This window comes from Aspergillus multicolor, assembly GCF_047715735.1.
Source record: "Aspergillus multicolor strain CBS 133.54 unplaced genomic scaffold BDW74scaffold_12, whole genome shotgun sequence".
Lineage (NCBI taxonomy): Eukaryota > Fungi > Ascomycota > Eurotiomycetes > Eurotiales > Aspergillaceae > Aspergillus > Aspergillus multicolor.
In genome coordinates this window covers 284216-305283 of record NW_027395963.1, presented here as the reverse complement: position 1 = coordinate 305283, position 21068 = coordinate 284216, and the positions used below count along the sequence as shown (strand labels likewise).

Genomic DNA, 21068 nt, shown 5'->3' with positions numbered 1-21068 from the left:
GGGTGGTGACTTTGTGAATTGTGCATGTCTAGTTTAATTAAACCCTAGCCTTCTACCCAACCTATCGCTAAATAGCCAGCGCTGGGGGTGACCCCTGTCCCTCATGCTTGTTCTTTATCAGCCCCGAGCTTCCCTAGCCTAGCGAAACTCTGTTTTGATTGAGTCATGGCTGTTGCTAACTAGTAACCCCAGATTCGCCCGCACGCGCCACAATTTTCATATCGGTGACCTTGTCACTTTGTTTCAAATGATCTGCATGTAATGCCCTGCGCTTTGTTGTCAGTGACATCTCCCGGCATGAACCCTGTTGTTCCAGTCCAGCTTCCAGAAATATATGTATGAAAGATGACATTCAGCGGTTCTGTGCGACATCCTGACCCTAAGTTCATTGTTGCGCTGTTTCATCGTCGCGGCGCTTGTGTGGATGTGGTCTTCGCTTTGGATTCGGGACGGTTTCGGTTAATCGTTGTTATCACTCGCGAATCCTCACTCTTTGTTGTCGAGCTTCGAGGTCGCGATTATAGGCTGAAGTCTGGACATGGAGAGGCGTAGGTGACGGCTCGAGCCGTGATCAGCACCTGTCTTTGTTGTTGCAAGTCTCGAGGTAAGGTCCACGTCTATTTACTGATTTCATTGTTTGCTTGCTGATCGATGGGTACCGGGGAAAGAGGGGCTGATGCATTGGTCTGTGTGCATTGAAACATTATTATGTGCGGTATAAAAGCGATCCGAGCCAACGTGGTCTGCGGTTTCGTACTTCTGTGCTCGATAAACCATTCGAGATCATATGGTAGGTGCTTCCCTTTAGACGGTTTTGAAATCATTTATGCCGTGTCCCTTCTTCCTGGTGGCAGGGGTCCGCGTCGAACTTTCATTCATATTGCCCTGATGCTGACCCAAGTTCAGATACACTCACGTCCACAGTCTGGTGTCGATGGCTCAAGACATCTATGCTGGAATTTCGGGTTCCCTTACGGGCGAGGATAGGAGCGAACCGCTTTTGGCTGTCCTGACGATTTTCATTGCGCTTTCTTGTTACAATGTCCTTGAACTCGTGATTCTGGTGCTTTTGACTTTCCGGCGGTGGAGAGGTTTATACTTCTGGAGCCTTCTGATCTCCGGGCTTTTCGGGGTCCTACCATACTCGCTTGGATTCCTGCTGAAATTCTTCAGTAAAGTCAATTCGACGTTTTCCGTCAGTGTACTTACTGTCGGCTGGTGGACTATGGTGACTGGCCAGTCTTTTGTTTTGTACTCTCGGCTGCATCTGGTGCTTCGAGACGAAAAAATTCTCCACCGCGTGCTCTGCATGATCATTGCCAACGTCTTTCTTCTGCACGTGCCAACAACCATTTTGACATATGGTTCGAACGTCGCCGTCGAGCAGCCTTGGATTGTAGGCTACAACGTCATGGAAAAGATTCAAATGACCGGGTTCACAATTCAGGAGGTCATCCTTGCCGTACTATACGTATGGGAAACAATCAAGCTGCTCCAGCTCACCTCCAGCCGCGAGAACCGGAAGATAATGCATCAGCTGGTAGGGATTAACGTAGTGATTGTCACTATGGACTTGGTGCTGCTGGGGATCGAGTACGCCAGCTTATACGCGATTCAGATCACGCTCAAGGGAGTTGTCTATAGCGTGAAGCTGAAGTTGGAGTTCGCAGTACTCGGGAAACTCGTCGATGTTGTGCATGGCAATAAGCGCTCTGGTTTCGGTGGTAGCCCAATTCATCTGGGCTCCTTCCATCAGGCCACCCGATCCCCAGCCGGCGTGTCGGCAGTCGCGCACGGAGGAGTCAATTTTGTTCTCAGCTCAGTCACGGATACGGTTTCCAGAGCTCATCCATCTCAAGCCAATATCGAAGTACCGGAGGATAAGATCCTGACGATGACAGAACTATCGACCTGGGTTGAGCGACGTCCGCGAGACGAGGAATAAGTATGACATTGTCAGTCTCTTTCCCACTCGTCTGAGCGGGTTGGAAATTTGTCGTGTGCGCGATAAGCGATGTAAATATACCGTATATACCCAATAAAGAAGCTGAAACAATTAGGTTGTATCCATAGAGTGTCACTTTTCAAGGCCGTCGTCCACCCATCCATAATCAGCGTCGGAGTCACCCTCATCCTCACTATCGGCGATCTCATCCACTTTGCGTTTTTTCTGTAGGACTGTCTCCGGCTCATCCAGGTCCTGAGCAATCGTACGAGGAGACGGATGATCTTCCAGAGCGCGCAGGCCATTCTGTTCGATGTAAGCCAGTGAAGAATAGCCTAGATATGTAAGCCTACCGTCTCAACCACAAAAGAAATGATGTTCTCCGCCACCCGCACAGCCAGCATTCTCCCAGACCTTTTCATCACCTCCGCAAAGCGAACACTTCCAGAAGTTGTTTCAACGGCTGCAAAATCCCGGTACAAGACAAGTCGTGTGCTTATACTGCTCTCCCACGCCCCGCCAGCTAATACCGGGCACAATGTGGCGCGCGGTTGACCCTTGATTCTAGTCCTGGTCTGGTTGATGACAAGGACTGCCATTTGGTGCGTTGTTGCGAGTTTCATCAGCTGATTTGCTAGATCGCTTGTTACATTCGAGTTCCGGTTCATCAGCCATTGGACCTGCGCTTTATCGACTGTATTGAATTGCGCAAGCCGCGCTTTCAATTCCGTGGGATTCGGAAAATATGACGCGAATGGGCCTGACGCAGAGTCGACGACTAGCAAACTGCAGTCCTCGGGTGGAAATCCTGATGGGCAATGAAGTAAGAGTGCAAGTAGGTGAGGTAAAGAATGTGCTCGGATGTGGGTCAGGTTCTGCACAAGCTCCTGTACTGTTTGAGATGACTGGGAGGATTCGATTTTCTCCTGTAAAATATTGCGCAGACGTAGCCTGGGTAGCGGAGAACCGGTATCTGTATTTGATTAGTGTTTGTCCTCAACTGATAAGATGTGGCATACCAATCCAAACTACCTTGCCACCACCCTTAAGAGCATTCGCCGCGATGTTCAGTCTACGACCACGTTAGGTTCACGGATCGCTCATCATGGTAAAAAACATACGCAAGAGATGTCTTCCCAACGCCAGGCGGTCCAAAGACTTCAGTCACTTGACCACGAGGAATTCCGCGGGAATTCATGATACCATCGTCCTCTGGAGATGGCGGGTCAATTGCATCATCTAATTGAGGCAAGCCAGTTGAGACAGCACCGACATTGAGAGCTGTCGATGCTTGCAGAGACTGTGACGCAGGGAATGATACGACAGAGCCTGGCCTCGTTAGAGCGAATTACCAACTGATGAGGGAAAGAGCGTACGGAGTCTTTGGGCCGCCGGGCTCAGCAGCTCTTGCGTGTTCATCTTGACAACATTCAATCATGCAAATACCGCATGTCCATTAGTAGTTTCGCATTCGAGTCATATATGCATCAGTCCACCAAAGGCTAATTGACCATCAAAGGCACTTCCGTCTGCGATGAATGGTTGCTTGAGCTCGAAGGCCGCACCTTACCCAGAAGGGAAACCGGCTCAACCACAGGCACGTGATCTTGATACGCCTTGGGGTCCACCCCTGACGCTAGGCCCAAAATAGCCTGAGGGTACAGCCAATAAGAGGCAGCCATACAGATCTGCATCTAAGATTCAGTTTCTCAATTCACTTGCCTTCTTTACACGGCATCTATCAGGTATCTATATATAATCTCCTGAAAGTCAGAGGTCATGTTATAGCACGGTGCCAATCACCCAAGAATAGCCCATCTGCCGCCAAAATGCTGCAACGACTGGACCAAAGCAACATCCTAACCAACACCGTCCTCACCATATCTGGCGCCCTAATTTACGCCATGATTCAATTTTTAGTCAAGAAGGAAAAGCAGACACCTCGAGGCTGTCGAATACTGGGTCTGGCAAAAGGTCAAAGCAACCTCCACGACGAGTTCGACCCAAAGTACAGCGACGGTGTGCCAGAATCCAGCATAGATGAGCAAGGCCTCCCAGCATGGCGCGTAAAAGCACTCTTCACATACCCCATCAAGAGCTGCACGGGCATTGAACTTGAAGAGTCTGATGTCGTGTCGACGGGAATCGCACTTGACAGGCAATTCTGCTTCGGCGAGCTGGAGGAGACTGGGGACTGGATTGCGAGGACGCTGCGCAACAAGGGCTTCAACAGGCTTGCTCTGGCTCGGCCGGAGATATGGGTACCTGATCCTGATGTGCAGGGGCATAGCTCTGACCTCGATGAGGTGAAGTCTGGTGGTGTCATGGTTGTGTACTATCCCCGTCCGACATCGAGTCCTCGTCACGATCCTATCTGGAATACCCTATACTCGACTATCATCAAAACGGGCATGTATCTCGGCCTTTTACCAAACGAGCTGTCCTTCACTGTCCCTCTCTACCCACCTTCGAACTCTCCAGACCAAGCTCCAACCCAAAAGCCTACTCTCCCTCTCGAGAACATCAAAATTTGGAAAGACAGCCCCCTAGCCTACAACTACGGCCAATACATCCCACCCTCCTTCCACGCCTTCCTATCCGAAGAATTCCCAGACTCCAACAACAGCACGCTCAACAAACACCGCACTGCCAGCATAAGAAACCGCCCAATAACCCTCTTCCGCGTGAACCCCTCACACCCACGCGAAATCTACCGCAACGCACCCCGAAAGCAAGAACTAGGATTCCAGCCCACAACAGGCTTCGCGGACGCCTACCCAATCCACATCCTTTCTATCTCTAGCGTGCGGGACGTCAATGCACATTGTGCTAGGCATATCCCGCACCTCAGTATCCGGCGGTTCAGACCCAATGTCATCATCCAGGGGCCCGCGGCTTTCGAAGAGGACGATTGGAAGGCCATTCGGATCTCCCAAACCCCAGAAAGGGTAAAATCGAAAGCAAAAACGTCTGAAGAAGAAGGTAGTCATGCGGAGCAAGGACTAGTAATCCACACAGCCTGCCGCACAATCCGGTGCAAACTGCCCAATGTCGATCCGGACACGGGGATCCGGCACCCGTCTGAACCGGATCGCGCGCTGAAGAGCTATAGGAAGATTGATATGGGGGATCCGACGAATGCTTGTTTGGGCATGCAGGGGGTTCCGGCTGTGAGAGGTGAGTTTTTTCTTATATTTCCGTCCCACAGAATATGCATTGAGTTGGTCTTCTGTTGTATTATGTGCTAACAGTGACGATTCAGAATCACGGATTCGAATAGGTGATAAGGTTTCTGTTCTGGAGACGGGCGAGCACCGGTATATCAAGATGTTGGCGCCGGGGGAGGTCGTGGAGGGTGTTTGAGCATCCTTTGGCGCACCATAGAATTCCGATACTTGGGCTTTGCATTATGATGCGCAGAGGTGGGTCATGTGGATAGAATAATATGTAATCGCATAATGTGTTCGGAAGCGGGTATCTATGTATGTACAGCGATATCTATCTATGTCTAATGCAGATGAGATAACGAATCAAGCCTTCAGGTTCTGACCAGAAGACCCAGGCTCACTGCCCTCCTGACTGTCAACGACAGTTCTAACGCCTTCATCCTGATCTTCAGACTCAACGATACCATCCTCCAGATCTTCGGGCAGGATCAGATTAAGCAAGAGGCCCAAGAATCCAGTGATAGCGAATCCATTCGCCATGACAAGCTCAACGGCTTGCAAGAGTCCCTCCAGCGCATGGTTATCACCACTGTAGGTGAAGAAGTACGAGAACCAGTCTGGCACTAGCGTAGCAGCCATACCGACCGCAAAGGAAGCTGTGAGGATGAATCTATTGCGGCGGGTCCAGTCAACGCTGCACATGATCCTCACGCCTGAGATTGCAACCGAGGAGAAGAGGAACGTCGTCATGCCACCAAGGACGGAGGAAGGAATTGCCACCAGGGCAGCGGCGAACTTGGCGAAAATGCCCATGATCACCAGAAAGAAACAACAGCAGTAACCGGCCTTGCGGTTCGCGCAGCGGGTGAGGGCGATGACACCGTTGTTCTGCGCAAACACGGACATCGGGGTAATGGTGCACAGACCGGCGAGGAGGCATGTTATACCGTTGCCCAAGACGCCGCCTTGGATGCGGGAGTCGAAAGTAGCACCTTCGACTTGAAGGCGGGAGACATCACAGGTGGCCGTGATATCGCCAATGGATTCCATCATAATGACCATGTACACGGCGAGGAGGGGAAGTATGAGCGGGGCGTATATTGTGAGTGGGAAGGTTTTCACCCAGATGAAGGAGGCAACGGGGGCGGCGTCAATGCCGGAGCGGTCAAAGTAGCCACAGGCAGCGGCGACGATGCAGCCTACCAGTAAACCGACAATGACGGCGCAGGACTTCATGATGGGGGATCCGAAGCGCTCGCAGAGGATAATTGTGACAAAGACGAGAAATCCCAGGCCTATGAACTCGGCGCTACCCCAGGGAAGTGCGTGGGGAGCATCGGCACTGGGGCAGAGGGCTCCATTACCAGGGTTGCTGCTGCAGGTGCCGGAACCGCCGGCCCAGTCTTTCATTCCGTTGGAGATAAGACTGGCGCCGATCAAGAAGACAGTTGGGCCGGTTACGATAGGTGGGAAGAGGGTTTTGAGCAGCCTGCTGCTCATGAAGGAAAGGCCGATCTCGAGAAGCGAGCATAGACATGAGGTGGCCAGAAGGGCGCCGTAACCCTTTGGACAAGGCAGTCTATTTCCTGAATCGTCAACTGGACAGTATCCAGTTGAGTACATTTGGTCAAATGTTCCTGTTGCGACTGTGATTGTTGCAAAAGAAGTTCCTACCACCGAAACCAGTCCGGTGCCGACATAGTAGCGAGTCTTGTACACATGTAGGCGGAACATTTGGATAGCAGACAAAAGTCCTGATACAATCAGTGACGTCGAGACGATGTACTGCGAATCTTCAGAGCCAAAGTTGGCACCGGATGATCCAGCTAGCTGGATTGGAGGAGTGATAACTAGAAAGTAAGCATGCGTCAACCACTAAGAGGGGGGATAATTACCTCCAGCAAGCATTGCCAGCGCATGCTGCAACCCTAATAACAAAGCCAGAAGAACCGGGATCTTGTCTTCAAGGCCGAAGAACGGAGCAGCTCTCCTCTTCTGCTTCATGAAGGGAAGTCTAGGAGTGAAGAGAAAGGCATAGTCGTAGTCGCCAATCAGGCCGTCCCTCGTGGTAAAAGAGTGGATGGTTCGTCGTACCCGGTCCTTGAATGTCCTCTTGGGGCTGTGGTCTGGCCCGATCTGATCTGGGCCGTCCATGGTGTCCGGAAAAGTTCAATATCGAAGTATCATGCGTGAGATTGTGAACTCGTGGGGATTGACTCCTTTTTCCTGGGGAATTGACAGACTTGGGAGACGGCACGACCACGCTATATAGACTGTCCACGACTCGCAAAGCTAGTGATTTTGGAGGCCGTGAGTGAAGCAATGAGTAATGCGAAATGTTATCGCCAAAGCTGAGAAAGAATTGGAGATAAGCCGTTCGCCTGGAAGCGCCCCAAAGCTTATCGGAGGGAGCCAAGCGAGACGGGCGGCGCCGAGTCTGCGGCCGGAGGCTGCCACGTTCGTGCGGAGGAATGCTTGTTAACTGTCAAGGCCGCTGTTGCATTGGTCAAAGACTCGATGTGCTGTTCTAACTCGAATTCTATACGCGTTCTTGCATAGACGATGCGGGGGAACGTTGGAGTTGCACTGTCTATCGTTCAGAATTACAACCACAGCCAATCAGACGGCGTCCTTAGTCAAGGTCTTTGCTAATTCCCCGCAAACAGCAATTCATCAGTCATAGAATGGGCAAACCGTGTCCACTCCAGCCTTACCTCCAGGCCTGGCGGCCGGGGGACCTCTGGACTTCGAGGGCATCTTGTGTTTGCCACAAAGCGGCGTGATCGTGCACATAGAAGGCTCTATCCAGGTCTAGAACAAGCTCTTGTCCATAAAGGTTCGCTGATAGACCTGGGAGTTGCCTGGATGAGCCGGGGAGAGTCATAACGATGTAACTGATCGCTGCAGTGTGCTCCGAGCCTCCGACTGTGGTTCCGACGCATCCCGATGCATAGCATTGTGTAGAGTGTATTACTAATTATGCCGCTGTGCAGCGGGAATGGCAGCCGCAGCCACAGCAGCTGAGCCACCTCTGTGCCTGAGCCACTCTGTTGGGGAGGGCCGGGACCTGCATTTGTCGCCTCGACCCAACAAAAAGATCAAGATTTTGCCTCCCAACAAGATGGAGTTTCCAAGCCCGCCTATCAATTGGCTGCATCCCGTCTTTCTCCGTCCCTATCATGGCTGCCACCAGTCCGTCTTTAGACTCTTTACCTCGGGATCTTATGATATCTCATGATTCTGCCTTCCAATAAGCTGTCTGGCCACTCGTCTTCCTAACTTTCCGGCACTCGCTGAGTCGCCCGCCTTGCATCAGCAATCGCCGTTTGATCTGCTCCCCAACATCAAAATTCCCACTCTGAGGCCCTTTCAGTAGTGGACCCCCGTCCAAGTCGACCTCGCCCCCGCCGGCCGACTATTTTTTCTTCTTGTTTAAAAGCTCGCCCTCTCTCTTCTCTTATCGAGCTCTCACGACACCCGCACCCAGATCAGCCATCATGTCTGCACCAACGGCGGACGCCCGGACTCGCGCTCCGGAGGCTAAGAAGGTTCACATCGCCGACACTGCCATCAACCGCCAGAACTGGTACAAGCATGTCAACTGGCTGAACGTCTTCCTGATCATCGGTATTCCGGTTTACGGATGCGTTCAAGCGTTCTGGGTGCCACTGCAGCTCAAGACTGCTATTTGGGCCGTTATCTACTATTTTTTCACCGGTCTCGGTATCACAGCAGGTAAGACAGATTCGCATTACATCTGTCCAGCATCAGCAGCTAATTCCAGCAGGTTACCACCGTCTATGGGCTCACTGCTCGTACTCCGCCACCCTCCCTCTGCGCATCTGGCTCGCTGCCGTCGGCGGTGGTGCCGTCGAAGGCTCTATCCGCTGGTGGGCTCGTGACCACCGTGCTCACCACCGCTACACCGACACCGAGAAGGACCCCTACTCCGTCCGCAAGGGTCTGCTCTACTCCCACCTTGGCTGGATGGTGATGAAGCAGAACCCTAAGCGTATCGGCCGCACCGACATCTCCGACCTGAACGAGGACCCCGTCGTCGTCTGGCAGCACCGCAACTACCTCAAGGTCGTCTTCACAATGGGTCTGGCTGTGCCTATGCTTGTTGCTGGTCTCGGCTGGGGTGACTGGATGGGCGGCTTCGTGTACGCCGGTATTCTCCGTATCTTCTTCGTCCAGCAGGCGACTTTCTGCGTCAACTCTCTTGCCCACTGGCTTGGTGACCAGCCGTTTGACGACCGCAACTCACCCCGTGACCACGTCATCACCGCCCTTGTCACCCTTGGTGAGGGCTACCACAACTTCCACCACGAATTCCCCTCCGACTACCGCAACGCCATCGAATGGCACCAGTACGACCCCACCAAGTGGTCCATCTGGGCCTGGAAGCAGCTTGGTCTCGCCTACGACCTGAAGAAGTTCCGTGCCAACGAGATCGAGAAGGGCCGTGTCCAGCAGCTCCAGAAGAAGCTTGACCGCACTCGTGCCACCCTCGACTGGGGTACACCACTCGACCAGCTCCCCGTCATGGAGTGGGACGACTACGTCGAGCAGTCCAAGAACGGCCGTGGCCTCGTCGCTATTGCCGGTGTTATTCATGATGTCACCGACTTCATCAAGGACCACCCCGGTGGTAAGGCCATGATCAAGTCTGGTGTCGGCAAGGACGCTACCGCTATGTTCAACGGTGGTGTGTACTACCACTCCAACGCCGCCCACAACCTCCTCTCCACCATGCGTGTCGGTGTCATCCGCGGCGGCTGCGAAGTCGAGATCTGGAAACGCGCTCAGAAGGAGAACGTCGAGTACGTGCGGGATGGCTCAGGCCAGCGCGTCGTGCGTGCCGGCGAGCAGCCCACCAAGATCCCCGAACCCATCCCCACCGCTGATGCGGCGTGATCGGCTCTCTCCTTCTGTTCCTTCCATCGACATCTGTCTCTTTCCCTCTTTTCAGAGACCTGACACTTAGCACACTGGCGTTTTCGATCGTTCATTAGAGTTTGGAGTTTGCGGAGTTACTGGTCCATGTCTGTGGTGTAGTGTACCCATGTTAATCCGTCTACTTAAAAGCGAGACTTGAAATGAGATATGCCATCAACTTACACTTATTCTTCCTTACTTTTTGTTATATTAGCATCTTAGGCTTTCGATGAAGACTAAATGGAGGTAGCTTGAAATCTGGCCGTTGTCGATTTACTCTTTGAATGAACGGGTGGGGAAGCTGTTACCCTACCGGCATGTGCCATGTCTCACTATCACATGATTGCCTCCCGGCTACAGCATCAGCAAGGATAACCCTAATCATTGATGAACTCTTATATAACTTTGATAGATTCGTCGGTAGTATATGCCTGGATTGCACGTTTTCTTTATCCCATGTATCTGACCTATCTTCAGGGCTGGATTTCCGGTCTTCGATTGGTTAATGAGTTCATTTCTCCTCATCTATTCTTGCATCATGCTTTGGAATCTTCACGTCCTCAATCCTCTTTCTTGCGTATTGTGCGAGTCCTCGTGCCTAGGTATACAATCATCTAGCCTGAAGTGGCAAGGACTTGAGATAAGATTCTGTGTGGCCAAGCCTACCAGCCTTGAGGGAAGATATCCTTCTCGAAACCGTGGAAGTAGCTCTGAGCACAGACTACCCGTCTAGAGCGAAGACTAGGACCGTCTGTTGATGTATCAGTGCCAGTAACTTTTATTCTTTTTAGAGGCTAGCCAGAATCTAGCTAGAAATACATGTCTAGTGGTACTTCGATATTCCGGACTGGTAGCACAATACTCATTAATGCTATGAATGTCCTGCTAAAAACAAGTGGATGGTATGGATTACGCGTCTACGATGTCTCGACGCTGGAAAAGAGTATATATAGGCAATGAAGCTCACATTAAAGGTAATACCAATTTAGCACCACGAGGGCCAAGAAGGTCAGGACAAGCCGCGAATGTAACTGGCTTAAAACTAGGGCACCTTAGGCAGTCGCAACTTTCGAATATCACTCTTCAGCAACGACCAGCCTAGGGCCTGGGCAAGAGCTAAACCTTTGGGTACTTCAATAAGACGATGTTCAAGACAGTCAAACAGCACCGCATGGCATAGCATCGTGCTGCAATCGGCCCGATATCTCGCGACGATACGGTCATACTTCTCCAGGTCCTTTGCCTTGATCACCAGGATCTTGTACTTGATGGTCCTCTCGTCACACCTGTAGTGCTCGGACGTGTGGTAGTTTTCTACATGCACCCACCTTTCGCCTCCCTTCCCGTCGCTATGAAGAATTGTGTAGTTCCATCGGCAGATCTTGCTTTTCGTGCCGCGCAGGATAGCTACGAACTCGGCTTCTTGCGTGGGAAGCGGCGGCCAGGGGCGGCCCATGTAGAGTATGTAGTCTTCGGGATCAGCAGGAGTAGCCAGTTCGCTATCCGGGAGGGGGTTATTGCTGGCCCGGAGCAACCTGCGCTCGAACTCAAACCTGGGCTTGGGAGTCCTAAGAGACTTCGCGAAAGCAAGGCGGTGCTAAACCGCGATGATTTGTTAGTGCCGAATTTTCGAGACCTGAAACGAAAAATGGGCAGTGAGAAGCCCGAGGTCTTATTTATGATGGTCTTCGAGCAACCTCAGACAATGGCTATTGAAAAAGCTGCGTGAGAGAGAAAGAGGCTTTGAAAAGAGCCGAGTTGTGAGCGCGACTTGCATCCCTTGTTGCTTGGGAATGAACAAAGGCCTCGAGTATAGCGAGGGCCCGCAGAACATTGGGGGGCTATGGCTTTATCTAGGTATCCATAATAGAAAAAACCGGAAAATCACCGGCATTTTTGAAGTCGACTGTGGGAAGGACCTGGAGGAAAAAAAAAATTTTTGCACACAAGTAGAATACAATGACACGAACCTCGTCTTGGACCACGTGGGATATCAGTCGTTGGATGTCACTTCGGTAGCCTTAGGTAGCGAGGCTGAGGGGATCTATAGTGCCAAAAGAACATGAGGGTCGTACTCTGAGAGGTTTTGAACGTTGCCAGACAGCAGGGCCTAGCAGATAGGCCGGATCTCTAAAAGTGGCTGCGCGGACGAACAGCACGGTTGGACAAGTGGTAATCCTTCATGCCAGGGCACTAGGTAAATGTCTTCTTGGGAGAGCAACGTGATGTTTCTAATGAACCCTCAACTCGCATGGCTCGATATCAGTGGGACGCTCATGAAGTAGATCGGCCTCCGCGGATAATACGCACCATGGCCATAGCGTCCCGGTGTCAGTAGTCTGATCTTGCTCTGGAAAGAGCTCCCGATCTTTGTTTGACGGATGAGTAGAGGTAGGAGCGACGCCGTAGATATGAGTGATCCTTATCGATAAGCAATCGATCCCCGTCGATAAGATAATAGCCTGTCAACTGAAAACTCCAGCTGCAGCTCCATCTCCGCCAGCAACGAAACCCATATAACCACTCCACGCCTCTACTCTCACCTACCCAACTCACCCTCACCCACCCCTGCGCTTCAACCCATCTCCACCCGATTGGTCTACCACATAACCACAACCCAAACCAAAAAAAATCCACGCAACCAATCCAAAAACCTCATCCAGCTCAAACACCGAAGCTAGAGTTCGACAACAACAACCGCAATGTCAACACCCACCCCCTCAGCCTCCGCCTCCGCCTCCGCCTCAAACTCAGCGCAGATCCCCTCCCCAGCGACCCTCCCAATAACAACCCACCACTGCCGCTTCTGCGCAACACTCCTAATCGCCAGCACGCGCGATCTTTCGTCCCTGCCCACACGAACCAAGAACGCCACGGACGGCGCGCGGATCTTGCCACTACGCACCTACGACCTCCCATCAACATCAACATCAATACCCGAAAACCCCGAACCCCACGCACAAGCGCAAACGCAAACGCGGACGCAGACGCAGACGCACTACACGATCCTCCTCTCCACAAACAGCCGCGACCGCAAGCCAACTATCATTCGACGAGCCGACGGGTTCGAGAAGAGGTTCTTTTTACGGTGTGGGCGATGCAGGATTCCGGTGGGGTATTTTCTAGATGAGGTGCATTTTCCTGTTTCTGGGGGGAAGGGGGCGGTTGCTGCGTCTGGGTCTGGGACTGGGGAAGATAATGCGGGGGTTGAGGGGGGTGAGGGGGGTGAAGGTCGGGCTGTGTATCTGCTTCCTGGGGCGCTGATGGAGACGGAGATTATGAGTGATGAGGAGAAGATGGAGGCTGTTGATCGGGAGTGGGGGCATTGGTTTAAATGATTGATTGCCTGCTGCTGAGAGGCGAAGTAATGTGCAGGTGTACTATATGCGGATTCAGTTGTATGTATTGATCAATGGCTAGGCTAAGCAGTCTGCGGATACATGGAGCGGTAATCGAATAGATTATGGAAGTAGTGTAACAGCATAAACAGAATCATGAGGACGTAAGGGTATCGTGTCGTTTAGTTGGCCAGGATGGTGCGAACGAGGTCTATACCTGTTAGTCTCTAATCATCCTCCAACACAGACAAAGGCAAACATACCGGTATAGTTGATCTCCCCAGAGCTAGTATCAACAGCCTTAAGCAGCTCATCAACCTCCTCATCAGTCATCTTCTCGCCGAGGTTCGTGAGAACTGCACCAAACACCGTCAGCATTTCCTCAAGTCATCCAATAACCTTCCCGAGCTCCCAGGAAGAACATACTATAACGCAACTGCCCCACCCCAATAACCCCCGTCATATCCTTATCAAACACCTGAAAGCCACGACAGTACTCCTCGGGCTCGCCGGGCTCGCGAAAGCCACCAGGACGGTTAAGGACCTTCAGGAACGACTCGAAGTCAAAGTCGCCGCCGACACTCTTCTCGAGCTCCGCGATCTCCGAGAGCGTGGGGTTCTGGCCGCAGGCGCGGAGCAGGTCGCCGAGGGACTCGAGGGCGACGCGGCCGGTGCCGCGCTTGTCGAAGAGCGAGAAGGCTTCTTTGTAGTTTGTGGAGGCCTGCTCGTGGTGGTGCAGGTCTGGTGAGCGGGTGGACATTTTGCACACGAGGATGAAATGGGTTAAGAAGAAAGGACAGGAAAAGAAGAGGACAGCGAGAGAGATGGGGATGTGATGTGATGTTTTGGTTTTCGTGATCGGGGTGAGTGAGATGCAGGGGTTAGACTGGATTAGATCGTGTCTGGTCTGGTCTGGTCGGAACCACCGATACGCCGACCACGGCTGAAGGTGAGGCTAAACCAGCTAAACTAGCAGGAACAACAAGGCAACACGCGAGCGCCAAAACAGACGGAAGGCGCAATCAAAGGCTGGCAAAGACCGGAGAGGATTGCTCTTGTAAATTGCAGGTTGCAACAAGGGCACTTTTGTGCTCACTAATGCAGGCAATGACCAGACGAGACCAGACCAGACCATCCCTCGCTCCAGTCATGCAGGGGGGTAGAGTAGACGAGGGGAATAATTCAGCGACCGGGGCGACGTACCATGGTGAGTATTCGGTGTGTTTCGGAGGGTTTTGGAATGCGTTTGGTATGAAAAGCCCGATTGTAGCTGGAATTGAAGCTCGGAGTAGATAGAAAACAAACTGTCCGGAAATCTGGGACAGGCGGTGGAATGTAGGAGGGGAGCAGTTTTGAGGTTGGAGAGATTGGGGGGTCAGGCCAGGATGGTTGTTGTGGTAACCAGACAGCTCCGCTTTGTTGGCCACGGCTTTCAGGCAGAGATCAAGTACAAGCCGAAGACTGATACCAAAGAAAAAAGATTCTATGTAGATTGCAGAATATATACTCTAGTTGTCGTCGTAGCACATGCAAAACAGAAAAGTAAACAATGATCCCGCTTATCCTCCGTACTCCATAACCATATCCATAACCATATCCATAACCAAGCCATGTACAAGTCCAGCATTCGCGGACTCAGGGTATCTATAAACAATAACTAACTTTTAATTCATTGCGCGATGCCTCTCAGCTTGTCAATACAACTGCCTAGCAGGTTTGCAGCTTCAGCCAACAGCTCCCACCGGGCGTTGGAAAATCCATCTCGCAGGATCATCAGCAGCCCGAGACACCGGTTGCGCCCTTTCATGATTTCAAGGTCGCTCGGCTCGCGGCAGCCACCGACCCGACGCAGGAAGGCCTGCATGTCTTGTCTCTGCTCTGCAACCGTCAAGAGCTGAGGAGCGCCTGTAATCTGACCCTCCAGCGCGTATCCGTAGCACCAGACGACCAGAGCAGCCACGTAGATCACCCATGGACGGTTGAGAAGGTAATCCTCGCGGCCGCAATACAGCTCTCCCTCATCTTGTGTCCCGTGGGGATCCAGAAGGCATTCGCCGAGGAATTTTAAAGCGTAAAACGTAGCGTCACGGGCGGATGCCTTGGTTGCCCAGCGTTCGACCATCTTTTCGCGCGCGGCATTGTAATCGCGCGGGGTGATGGCACGACCCATCAGTCGACGGGCGCCAGCAAAGATCTGGCAATCGACGACGTCCACATGCGATGCCATGTGGGCTAACCCGTGCATTACATCGCGGGACTCAAAGACGTTGTCGTCATCCAGCGCGTACCGACCGCGATACCCACTGGAATATGAGGCCATGCCTGGTTGCAGCGCCTCGTCAAAATCGCGCCGCCAGTTGTCAAAAGCACGCAGCAGCGCTGACCTCCACTTGTCCCGACCTCCTAGGGCATGCGCGACTCCAAGAGAGCTGACTTGCAGGTCACGTTGATTCATGTGCCAGCTCACGCTAAGAAGTCCAGACATGAGAATGGTCCTTCCAAACGCGTTTGTTCGCACCTTTTGCCCATTGAGCGTTCGCTTGAGCCCGTCAAGAAACATCACCGGCCTGACTCCGTTGGCTTGCAGACTCGCCTGTACCCGAGCCACTTCCGTTGCGCTAGTAGCAGACCACAAGGCCTCATCGCACGGCAGCGGCAGACGCAATTCATGTGCGACCATCTTTGCCGAGTGTCCGAACATCGTGGCGTGAGTTGAGTCCAAAACAAATGCTGCAAAGGCAACTCGCCGGGTCGCTTCGGTCTTGATCCAGTGTGTCCATGACTCATCAGCCGCAAAGTCCGGTGTCAATGTCGAGCCTGTAGTCGACCGGGCCTGCCGGTCATCTCGCAAACTAGCCGGGGAGTCAAACGAGTGCCGGCCAATCAGAGAGCTACCGCGCCGCATCAACGTCAAGGTTGTGTCGTGGTGAATATGCGCTCGCTCGTGAAGCGCCCGGGTAGAGTACATCTTCTCATACACCTCCAAGAGCAGCAGCGCCTGGAAGACCCATAGTTTTGCCGGTGGTCTGAAATCTCCTTCCATGAAAATCTCCCAACGGAGATGCCACATGATGAAATCGGCCAGCTCTGACGCAGCCTCGGTGACCTCCTGTCCATGAATACTATCCAGCGTTGCTGCGCCGATGGCAACCACGGCCAGCAATAGCAAATTGGGTGCTTTGTCAGCTACAAAGGTTGGCCGGTGTAGGATCGGCAACTGGGCATGAAAGTGATACCAGTAAGACCCAATGTAGGTCTGCATTTTGGATAGGCTAAGAACGTGGCTGTCCTCATCCATGTCACCATCCATCAGAGCATCTTTGCGCTTAGCGACTGCAGAATACGCAGCCTCGTTGAACCGGGTGGACATGAGATCAAGCAGTTCTTGGCGCTTCTCCTCGGACATGATGGCCCGTGGCGAGCCAGGATCAAGTATGCTGGTCACACTCATTGGGTGGGCTGGGACAACGGTGTTGAGAAAGCTTCCATACGCAGGATCACCCATGAGAAATTGGTTCTGCACTTGCGCGTCCATGAGTCCCGGTACCATACTCGTCGATGAAGCGATCGATGACCCAGGTACCGGCTCATTGAACAGCCACGCTGTGAAATCGTCGGCCATATGGAATGGTGACCGATTGCTCTCCCCACCAAAAACCGGATATACAGAAGAATTTAAACTGTCAAACTGCATATCTCCGACTGTTATACCTGACATCGAGTCAAGAGCAAGTCCATTCGCTGGATCAAGCGGGGCAGATGCCGACGAGGTCACCGGTGCCATGCTGATATCGGAGTAACCATCGACGGGAATTTGAAAGCCCGCTTGAGTTGTATAGGCAGACGGGCCAGCCAAAGACCCTCCAAAATCAGTCGGGACAGTATAGCCCGTCCCAAGGTCTTGTGGCCTACTGGGTACGAGCGTAGACTCGTCCAAAGTGCCCGGGCGTGAAGGACCCAGCTCAGTGGTGGGCGAGCCATTCGCAGCATGGTGAACGGCGGTAAGACCGACATGCAACGGACGCTGCAGTGGCGGGGAACCGAATGCATTGGACGTAGTAGAGGTGTTCGGTAAGCCGTGAGGCTGAGAAAAGGGAGAATCGACTGGCTGGGGATGCTGTTGAGCAACGGGCTGGTAGTGGAACCGATTGAACCCGGCAGAAGCCGGAGAAGAGACATGAACGCTCGCTGCAGTGATGGGCTGATCCGGACCAGTCGAGCCTCGTTTCGAATCAGGCGGCGAGAGAACAGGGGGAGCGCTGTGTGGTATATGTGGCGCAGTGAGGGGGCTCGGAGGCTTTGCAATCCCGCTGGCGCTTGTCGAAGCAGCTTGCGCAAAGTGGTCACGTTTCTGCAGTTGCGAGCCCTGCGTGGTGTGACGTTCGCGATGACGAACGCAGAGATCTTGTCGCACGAAGGAACGATAGCACTCGGGGAAGTCGCACCGATAGATTTGCTTGGGGGCGTCTAGGGCAGCCAAGGATCAGTATCCATGCTAGCAGTTTGGAAGAAAGGCAAAGGCATACGGTTCAGCTGATGGCGGTACAGATGCTCCGCGCGCGAATAGCTCTTGCCGCATCCCTCGTAAGAGCAGTCGTATTTACGGTCCACCTGGACCTTGCGGGCCCTCTTCCTCTTGCGCGGAGGGGCAGTGCCCTGGTGGACGTCCGGGCTTTCGGATCCCGTCTCTGTGCCTTGTCGTGCGCCCTGGCCCAGAGGAGCCATAGGCGTAACCGCAAATGTCATCCTGAGCCCAGTAGCCGCCTCCGAAGGTTTCTTGTCTTTGTATCTCTATGTTCTTCTATTGTTGTAGTACGTCGGAGCCTTAGCCGATTCCCTTGAGGCGATATGTGGAGATTCGGCTCTTATCAGGCACGATCATGGATCAGGGACGAAGGTCTTCGGACGAGGGGTATATGCGACAAAAGTAATCTGATGAGGGGTGCCATGAGCTCTAGAAACTCCGTGCGATCGGTGGTCGGCGAAGCCCCGTGGGGAAAGTGGGCGATCTGGTTGTCACGATTAGGCGGTCGGCGATAGTTCAATAGCATAGAATCCCTAATACTCGAGATATGTCTATCGGAAGCTGTGATAGTAGGAATAAATGGGGGAAAGCCGGAGGAGTAAGGTCTCTGAGAGACGAGGGGAGGCCTGGTCCGGCGATGGCCCGATGTCTGGAACGATGAGGGGAAGGCGGCAGCTGCACTGGATGGGCCTGGATTTGAACCACGTTGACCCAGCAGAAGAGAGCCAAAGTCAAGCTCGGGCAGGAAACGTCTCGATGAGGACAAGCAATGAGGTATAAATAATATCTTGCCAGAGAAAAATTCAGCTGCAAGCCTCCCAGCAGCGAAGACGAGTTAAGCAGTGGGGCCGGGCAACCATCAAGCTACTAAGAGGCTAGGAATAGGATGAGCCTACGAGGCCTCCGAGGCCATGGTACACTCACAGCCTGCATTGATCTCTTTTTTTCAGAATAAACTCCCAAAAAGGCAGGACTCGAAACAGAGAAAGGAAATGCACTGTCAATCGCTGCTCGGAAAAGAACGTCAAATCAACGAGGCGAGAGGAAATCGCTCGTGTGCTAGCAAATCCGACCTCATCGATTGGACTGCGATGCAGCTAGAAACTAGAGGCAAGTCCCTGAACTAGCGAGGAGTCAAGGACCCAAGAAGAAATTCCCATTCGAGCGTCATTGTCAGAAGACCCAGCGAGCAGATCCCTGCAATACGAGGGCATGCGAAGAATAAAATCTGCGCTCTGCGGCAGCGGCGGTTAAGCTGGACAGCGAGACTACTTTCTAGGCGGAACTCAATCGAGCGACCACACTGCGGAGACGATCTGCGGGACTGTCCGCTGGGCCGCTCAATCAAGGGTTCGCTTTAGCGAGGACGGCCTCAACCTGGAAAGGTCTCTGAAAAGATGGAGTGAGAGCATATCCCCGCCGTAGGACCAGGTACGTCGATCAAGTGTGCAGAATGCAGGCAGGCTTTGGTTGCATAAGCCCTCGTGCTCAAAATCCAGCTATCCCTGTAAGCTGGTATGGCTATGAGTACGAAGCATGGGCCATGAGCTGATGCAGGTGGTTCCAGTTACGTACGTGCGTACCTGACAGCGATGGTGACCTGATTTCTGGTTCCATAAAAGGCCTCGCATTATTACAATTATTCCGGAATAGGGCTAGAACCTGACGGCCTATGTCTATGAGTCTATGATACTAAGAAATGGCAATGGCCATTCAGTGGAGTGCTCATGGGTGTGGCAGTAAGGAACAGGGTGTGGCTGTATCAGACTTCTGTGTATCAAGTAAACCAGGAACAAGACTATGGTTGAGCATGAACAGTACAACAACTTTGACAACAGTCGAACTGAGGCAAAGAACAAATCCCAAGGATTAAGACAACGGAAAAAGAAACTCAATACTAGCATGAAAACAGAAGCACAAATAGCAGTACCTAGTAAATCCAGCAAAAAGTTGTCAAGCTTGGGCTTTCCTGCTTGCTTCTGCCCTTTCCCTTGCCCTCTTCTTTACCCTTTCCCATTCCCTTTCCCTTACCCTTGCCCTTTTCCTCGTTCGTTTCTTTGCCCTTCTCCTTGCCCTTCCCCTTCTCCGTGCCCTTGTCCTTCTCCTTAGATTCGTTGTCCTTATTCTTCTTCTTAGAGTCCTTGTCCTTGTCCTTGCCTTTGTCTTTCTCCTTGCCCTTCTCTTTCTCATCTGCCAACCCTGCACCAAGCTTGTCTTCATAGATAGCCACCGCCTTAAAAACTGGCGTGATGACTTCCTTTTGTTCTTGTGTATCATTCATCGTTGTGAACAACATACGGGTTGGCTATCGCAAGCAAGCGGCCTCCATCGCTTGGGCTGATGTCAATGCGCAGCTTCGATGTATTCAAAACGTCAGGCGCACTATGAAATGATCATCGATATTATGAAGGGTTTGCAACTTTATATCCGGAGGCTGCGACATCACAGTAACGGCGGACTGGGCTATTGCCGGTAAAGTGGCGGCCAGAGCATTTAATCTGTCTTCGGGCTTCTTGATCGGTCTCAAGAGGGGAAGGAGTGTCTCGCTCTTGAGGATGTCGGCCGCCAGGGCTCTGCATTAGGCGGCTCGGCGGGCCTTCATTGCTTCTCCGAAGCTCATATCCACAGGTCTGGCCAATATAGGGTTGGTCATATTGCAAAGACGGGTCGTAATGCTTTTCCGGAACTGGGCATACTCGCTATACACTGAGTCGATGCCTAGAGTTAGATACTTTCTCCCGGCAATTGAGGGAAAAACTAACCGTTCGAAAACTGTGAATACAAGGTTCCCAGCTTCTTGCCAAATAGAGACGAGCTCAGCTAGGTCACATCGTCGTTCCGATCGTCAGTGTGCACATCTTCGACGTACCAAAACGGGTGTAGGAAGAATGTATCGAGGGCAGTTTTATTGAGGAATATCTGAACCAAAATACTGCCAAAGTCGCGTTTGTCGTCTGGATGGAGACGGGAGTAAATGCTGTCAATATCTTCTTGAACAATATACCCATCCAAGTATGTGATTATCTGCTGTTTGTCTTTTGGGGATAAACTGCTTGTGTCCTTGCAGCCCCAAATCTGGCTCCAGCTCCACGTTGCGGTGCAGACTGACTCGAATCGATCAGTGTAGTTGTATGCCTGGATGCTACTCCAGTCAA

At 52.4% G+C, this 21068-nt stretch overlaps 9 protein-coding genes across 9 annotated transcripts; 4 read left to right on the top strand and 5 right to left on the bottom strand.

The window, feature by feature from the left end:
• Positions 1-117: 117 nt before the first annotated feature.
• Positions 118-423, bottom strand: BDW74DRAFT_153096 (uncharacterized protein). The gene has a single exon (XM_073724466.1). The coding sequence runs from the start codon at positions 350-352 to the stop codon at positions 176-178; it is 177 nt and encodes a 58-aa protein (XP_073583871.1). The 5' UTR covers positions 353-423; the 3' UTR covers positions 118-175.
• Positions 424-765: 342 nt separating this feature from the next.
• Positions 766-2014, top strand: BDW74DRAFT_185233 (uncharacterized protein). The gene has a single exon (XM_073731005.1). It carries the CDS (start codon positions 935-937, stop codon positions 1943-1945), a length of 1011 nt encoding a protein of 336 aa, XP_073583870.1. The 5' UTR covers positions 766-934; the 3' UTR covers positions 1946-2014.
• A 1835-nt stretch (positions 2015-3849) lies between these two features.
• Positions 3850-5308, top strand: BDW74DRAFT_167872 (MOSC domain protein; the record flags this gene model as incomplete). Its single annotated transcript, XM_073726751.1, has 2 exons — positions 3850-5122; positions 5208-5308. 2 exons carry the CDS (start codon positions 3850-3852, stop codon positions 5306-5308), a joined length of 1374 nt encoding a protein of 457 aa, XP_073583869.1.
• A 73-nt stretch (positions 5309-5381) lies between these two features.
• BDW74DRAFT_19492 (nucleobase:cation symporter-2 family protein) lies at positions 5382-7544 on the bottom strand. Its single transcript, XM_073732169.1, has 2 exons — positions 7008-7544; positions 5382-6962 (listed from the first exon to the last, which is right to left on the bottom strand). Exons 1-2 carry the CDS (start codon positions 7264-7266, stop codon positions 5476-5478), a joined length of 1746 nt encoding a protein of 581 aa, XP_073583868.1. The 5' UTR covers positions 7267-7544; the 3' UTR covers positions 5382-5475.
• A 936-nt stretch (positions 7545-8480) lies between these two features.
• On the top strand, positions 8481-10233 carry BDW74DRAFT_19437 (stearoyl-CoA 9-desaturase sdeA). The gene is made up of 2 exons (XM_073732166.1): positions 8481-8847; positions 8900-10233. The coding sequence occupies exons 1-2, from the start codon at positions 8610-8612 to the stop codon at positions 10027-10029; spliced, it is 1368 nt and encodes a 455-aa protein (XP_073583867.1). The 5' UTR covers positions 8481-8609; the 3' UTR covers positions 10030-10233.
• Positions 10234-11092: 859 nt separating this feature from the next.
• BDW74DRAFT_178147 (uncharacterized protein) lies at positions 11093-12369 on the bottom strand (the record flags this gene model as incomplete). The annotated part of the gene is made up of 2 exons (XM_073729128.1): positions 11093-11647; positions 12361-12369. The coding sequence occupies 2 exons, from the start codon at positions 12367-12369 to the stop codon at positions 11093-11095; spliced, it is 564 nt and encodes a 187-aa protein (XP_073583866.1).
• A 184-nt stretch (positions 12370-12553) lies between these two features.
• BDW74DRAFT_19441 (uncharacterized protein) lies at positions 12554-13611 on the top strand. The gene has a single exon (XM_073732167.1). The coding sequence runs from the start codon at positions 12753-12755 to the stop codon at positions 13386-13388; it is 636 nt and encodes a 211-aa protein (XP_073583865.1). The 5' UTR covers positions 12554-12752; the 3' UTR covers positions 13389-13611.
• BDW74DRAFT_178145 (putative cytokinesis EF-hand protein Cdc4) lies at positions 13571-14148 on the bottom strand (the record flags this gene model as incomplete). The annotated part of the gene is made up of 3 exons (XM_073729127.1): positions 13571-13599; positions 13652-13744; positions 13815-14148. The coding sequence occupies 3 exons, from the start codon at positions 14146-14148 to the stop codon at positions 13571-13573; spliced, it is 456 nt and encodes a 151-aa protein (XP_073583864.1).
• Positions 14149-14999: 851 nt separating this feature from the next.
• BDW74DRAFT_19473 (putative C2H2 finger domain protein) lies at positions 15000-18313 on the bottom strand. The gene is made up of 2 exons (XM_073732168.1): positions 17915-18313; positions 15000-17855 (listed from the first exon to the last, which is right to left on the bottom strand). Exons 1-2 carry the CDS (start codon positions 18132-18134, stop codon positions 15058-15060), a joined length of 3018 nt encoding a protein of 1005 aa, XP_073583863.1. The 5' UTR covers positions 18135-18313; the 3' UTR covers positions 15000-15057.
• Between the last annotated feature and the right edge of the window lie 2755 nt (positions 18314-21068).

Bases quoted from the DNA above. Each gene is read 5' to 3' on its own strand.
- BDW74DRAFT_153096 (XM_073724466.1), bottom strand. From the start codon at position 352: ATGTCATCTTTCATACATATATTTCTGGAAGCTGGACTGGAACAACAG.
- BDW74DRAFT_185233 (XM_073731005.1), top strand. From the start codon at position 935: ATGGCTCAAGACATCTATGCTGGAATTTCGGGTTCCCTTACGGGCGAG.
- BDW74DRAFT_19492 (XM_073732169.1), bottom strand. From the start codon at position 7,266: ATGGACGGCCCAGATCAGATCGGGCCAGACCACAGCCCCAAGAGGACA. The intron at 6,963-7,007 runs GTAATTATCCCC...CTTACTTTCTAG, and splicing joins GCTGGCAATGCTTGCTGGAG to TTATCACTCCTCCAATCCAG.
- BDW74DRAFT_19437 (XM_073732166.1), top strand. From the start codon at position 8,610: ATGTCTGCACCAACGGCGGACGCCCGGACTCGCGCTCCGGAGGCTAAG. The intron at 8,848-8,899 runs GTAAGACAGATT...TAATTCCAGCAG, and splicing joins CGGTCTCGGTATCACAGCAG to GTTACCACCGTCTATGGGCT.
- BDW74DRAFT_19441 (XM_073732167.1), top strand. From the start codon at position 12,753: ATGTCAACACCCACCCCCTCAGCCTCCGCCTCCGCCTCCGCCTCAAAC.
- BDW74DRAFT_19473 (XM_073732168.1), bottom strand. From the start codon at position 18,134: ATGACATTTGCGGTTACGCCTATGGCTCCTCTGGGCCAGGGCGCACGA. The intron at 17,856-17,914 runs GTATGCCTTTGC...TGGCTGCCCTAG, and splicing joins GTACCGCCATCAGCTGAACC to ACGCCCCCAAGCAAATCTAT.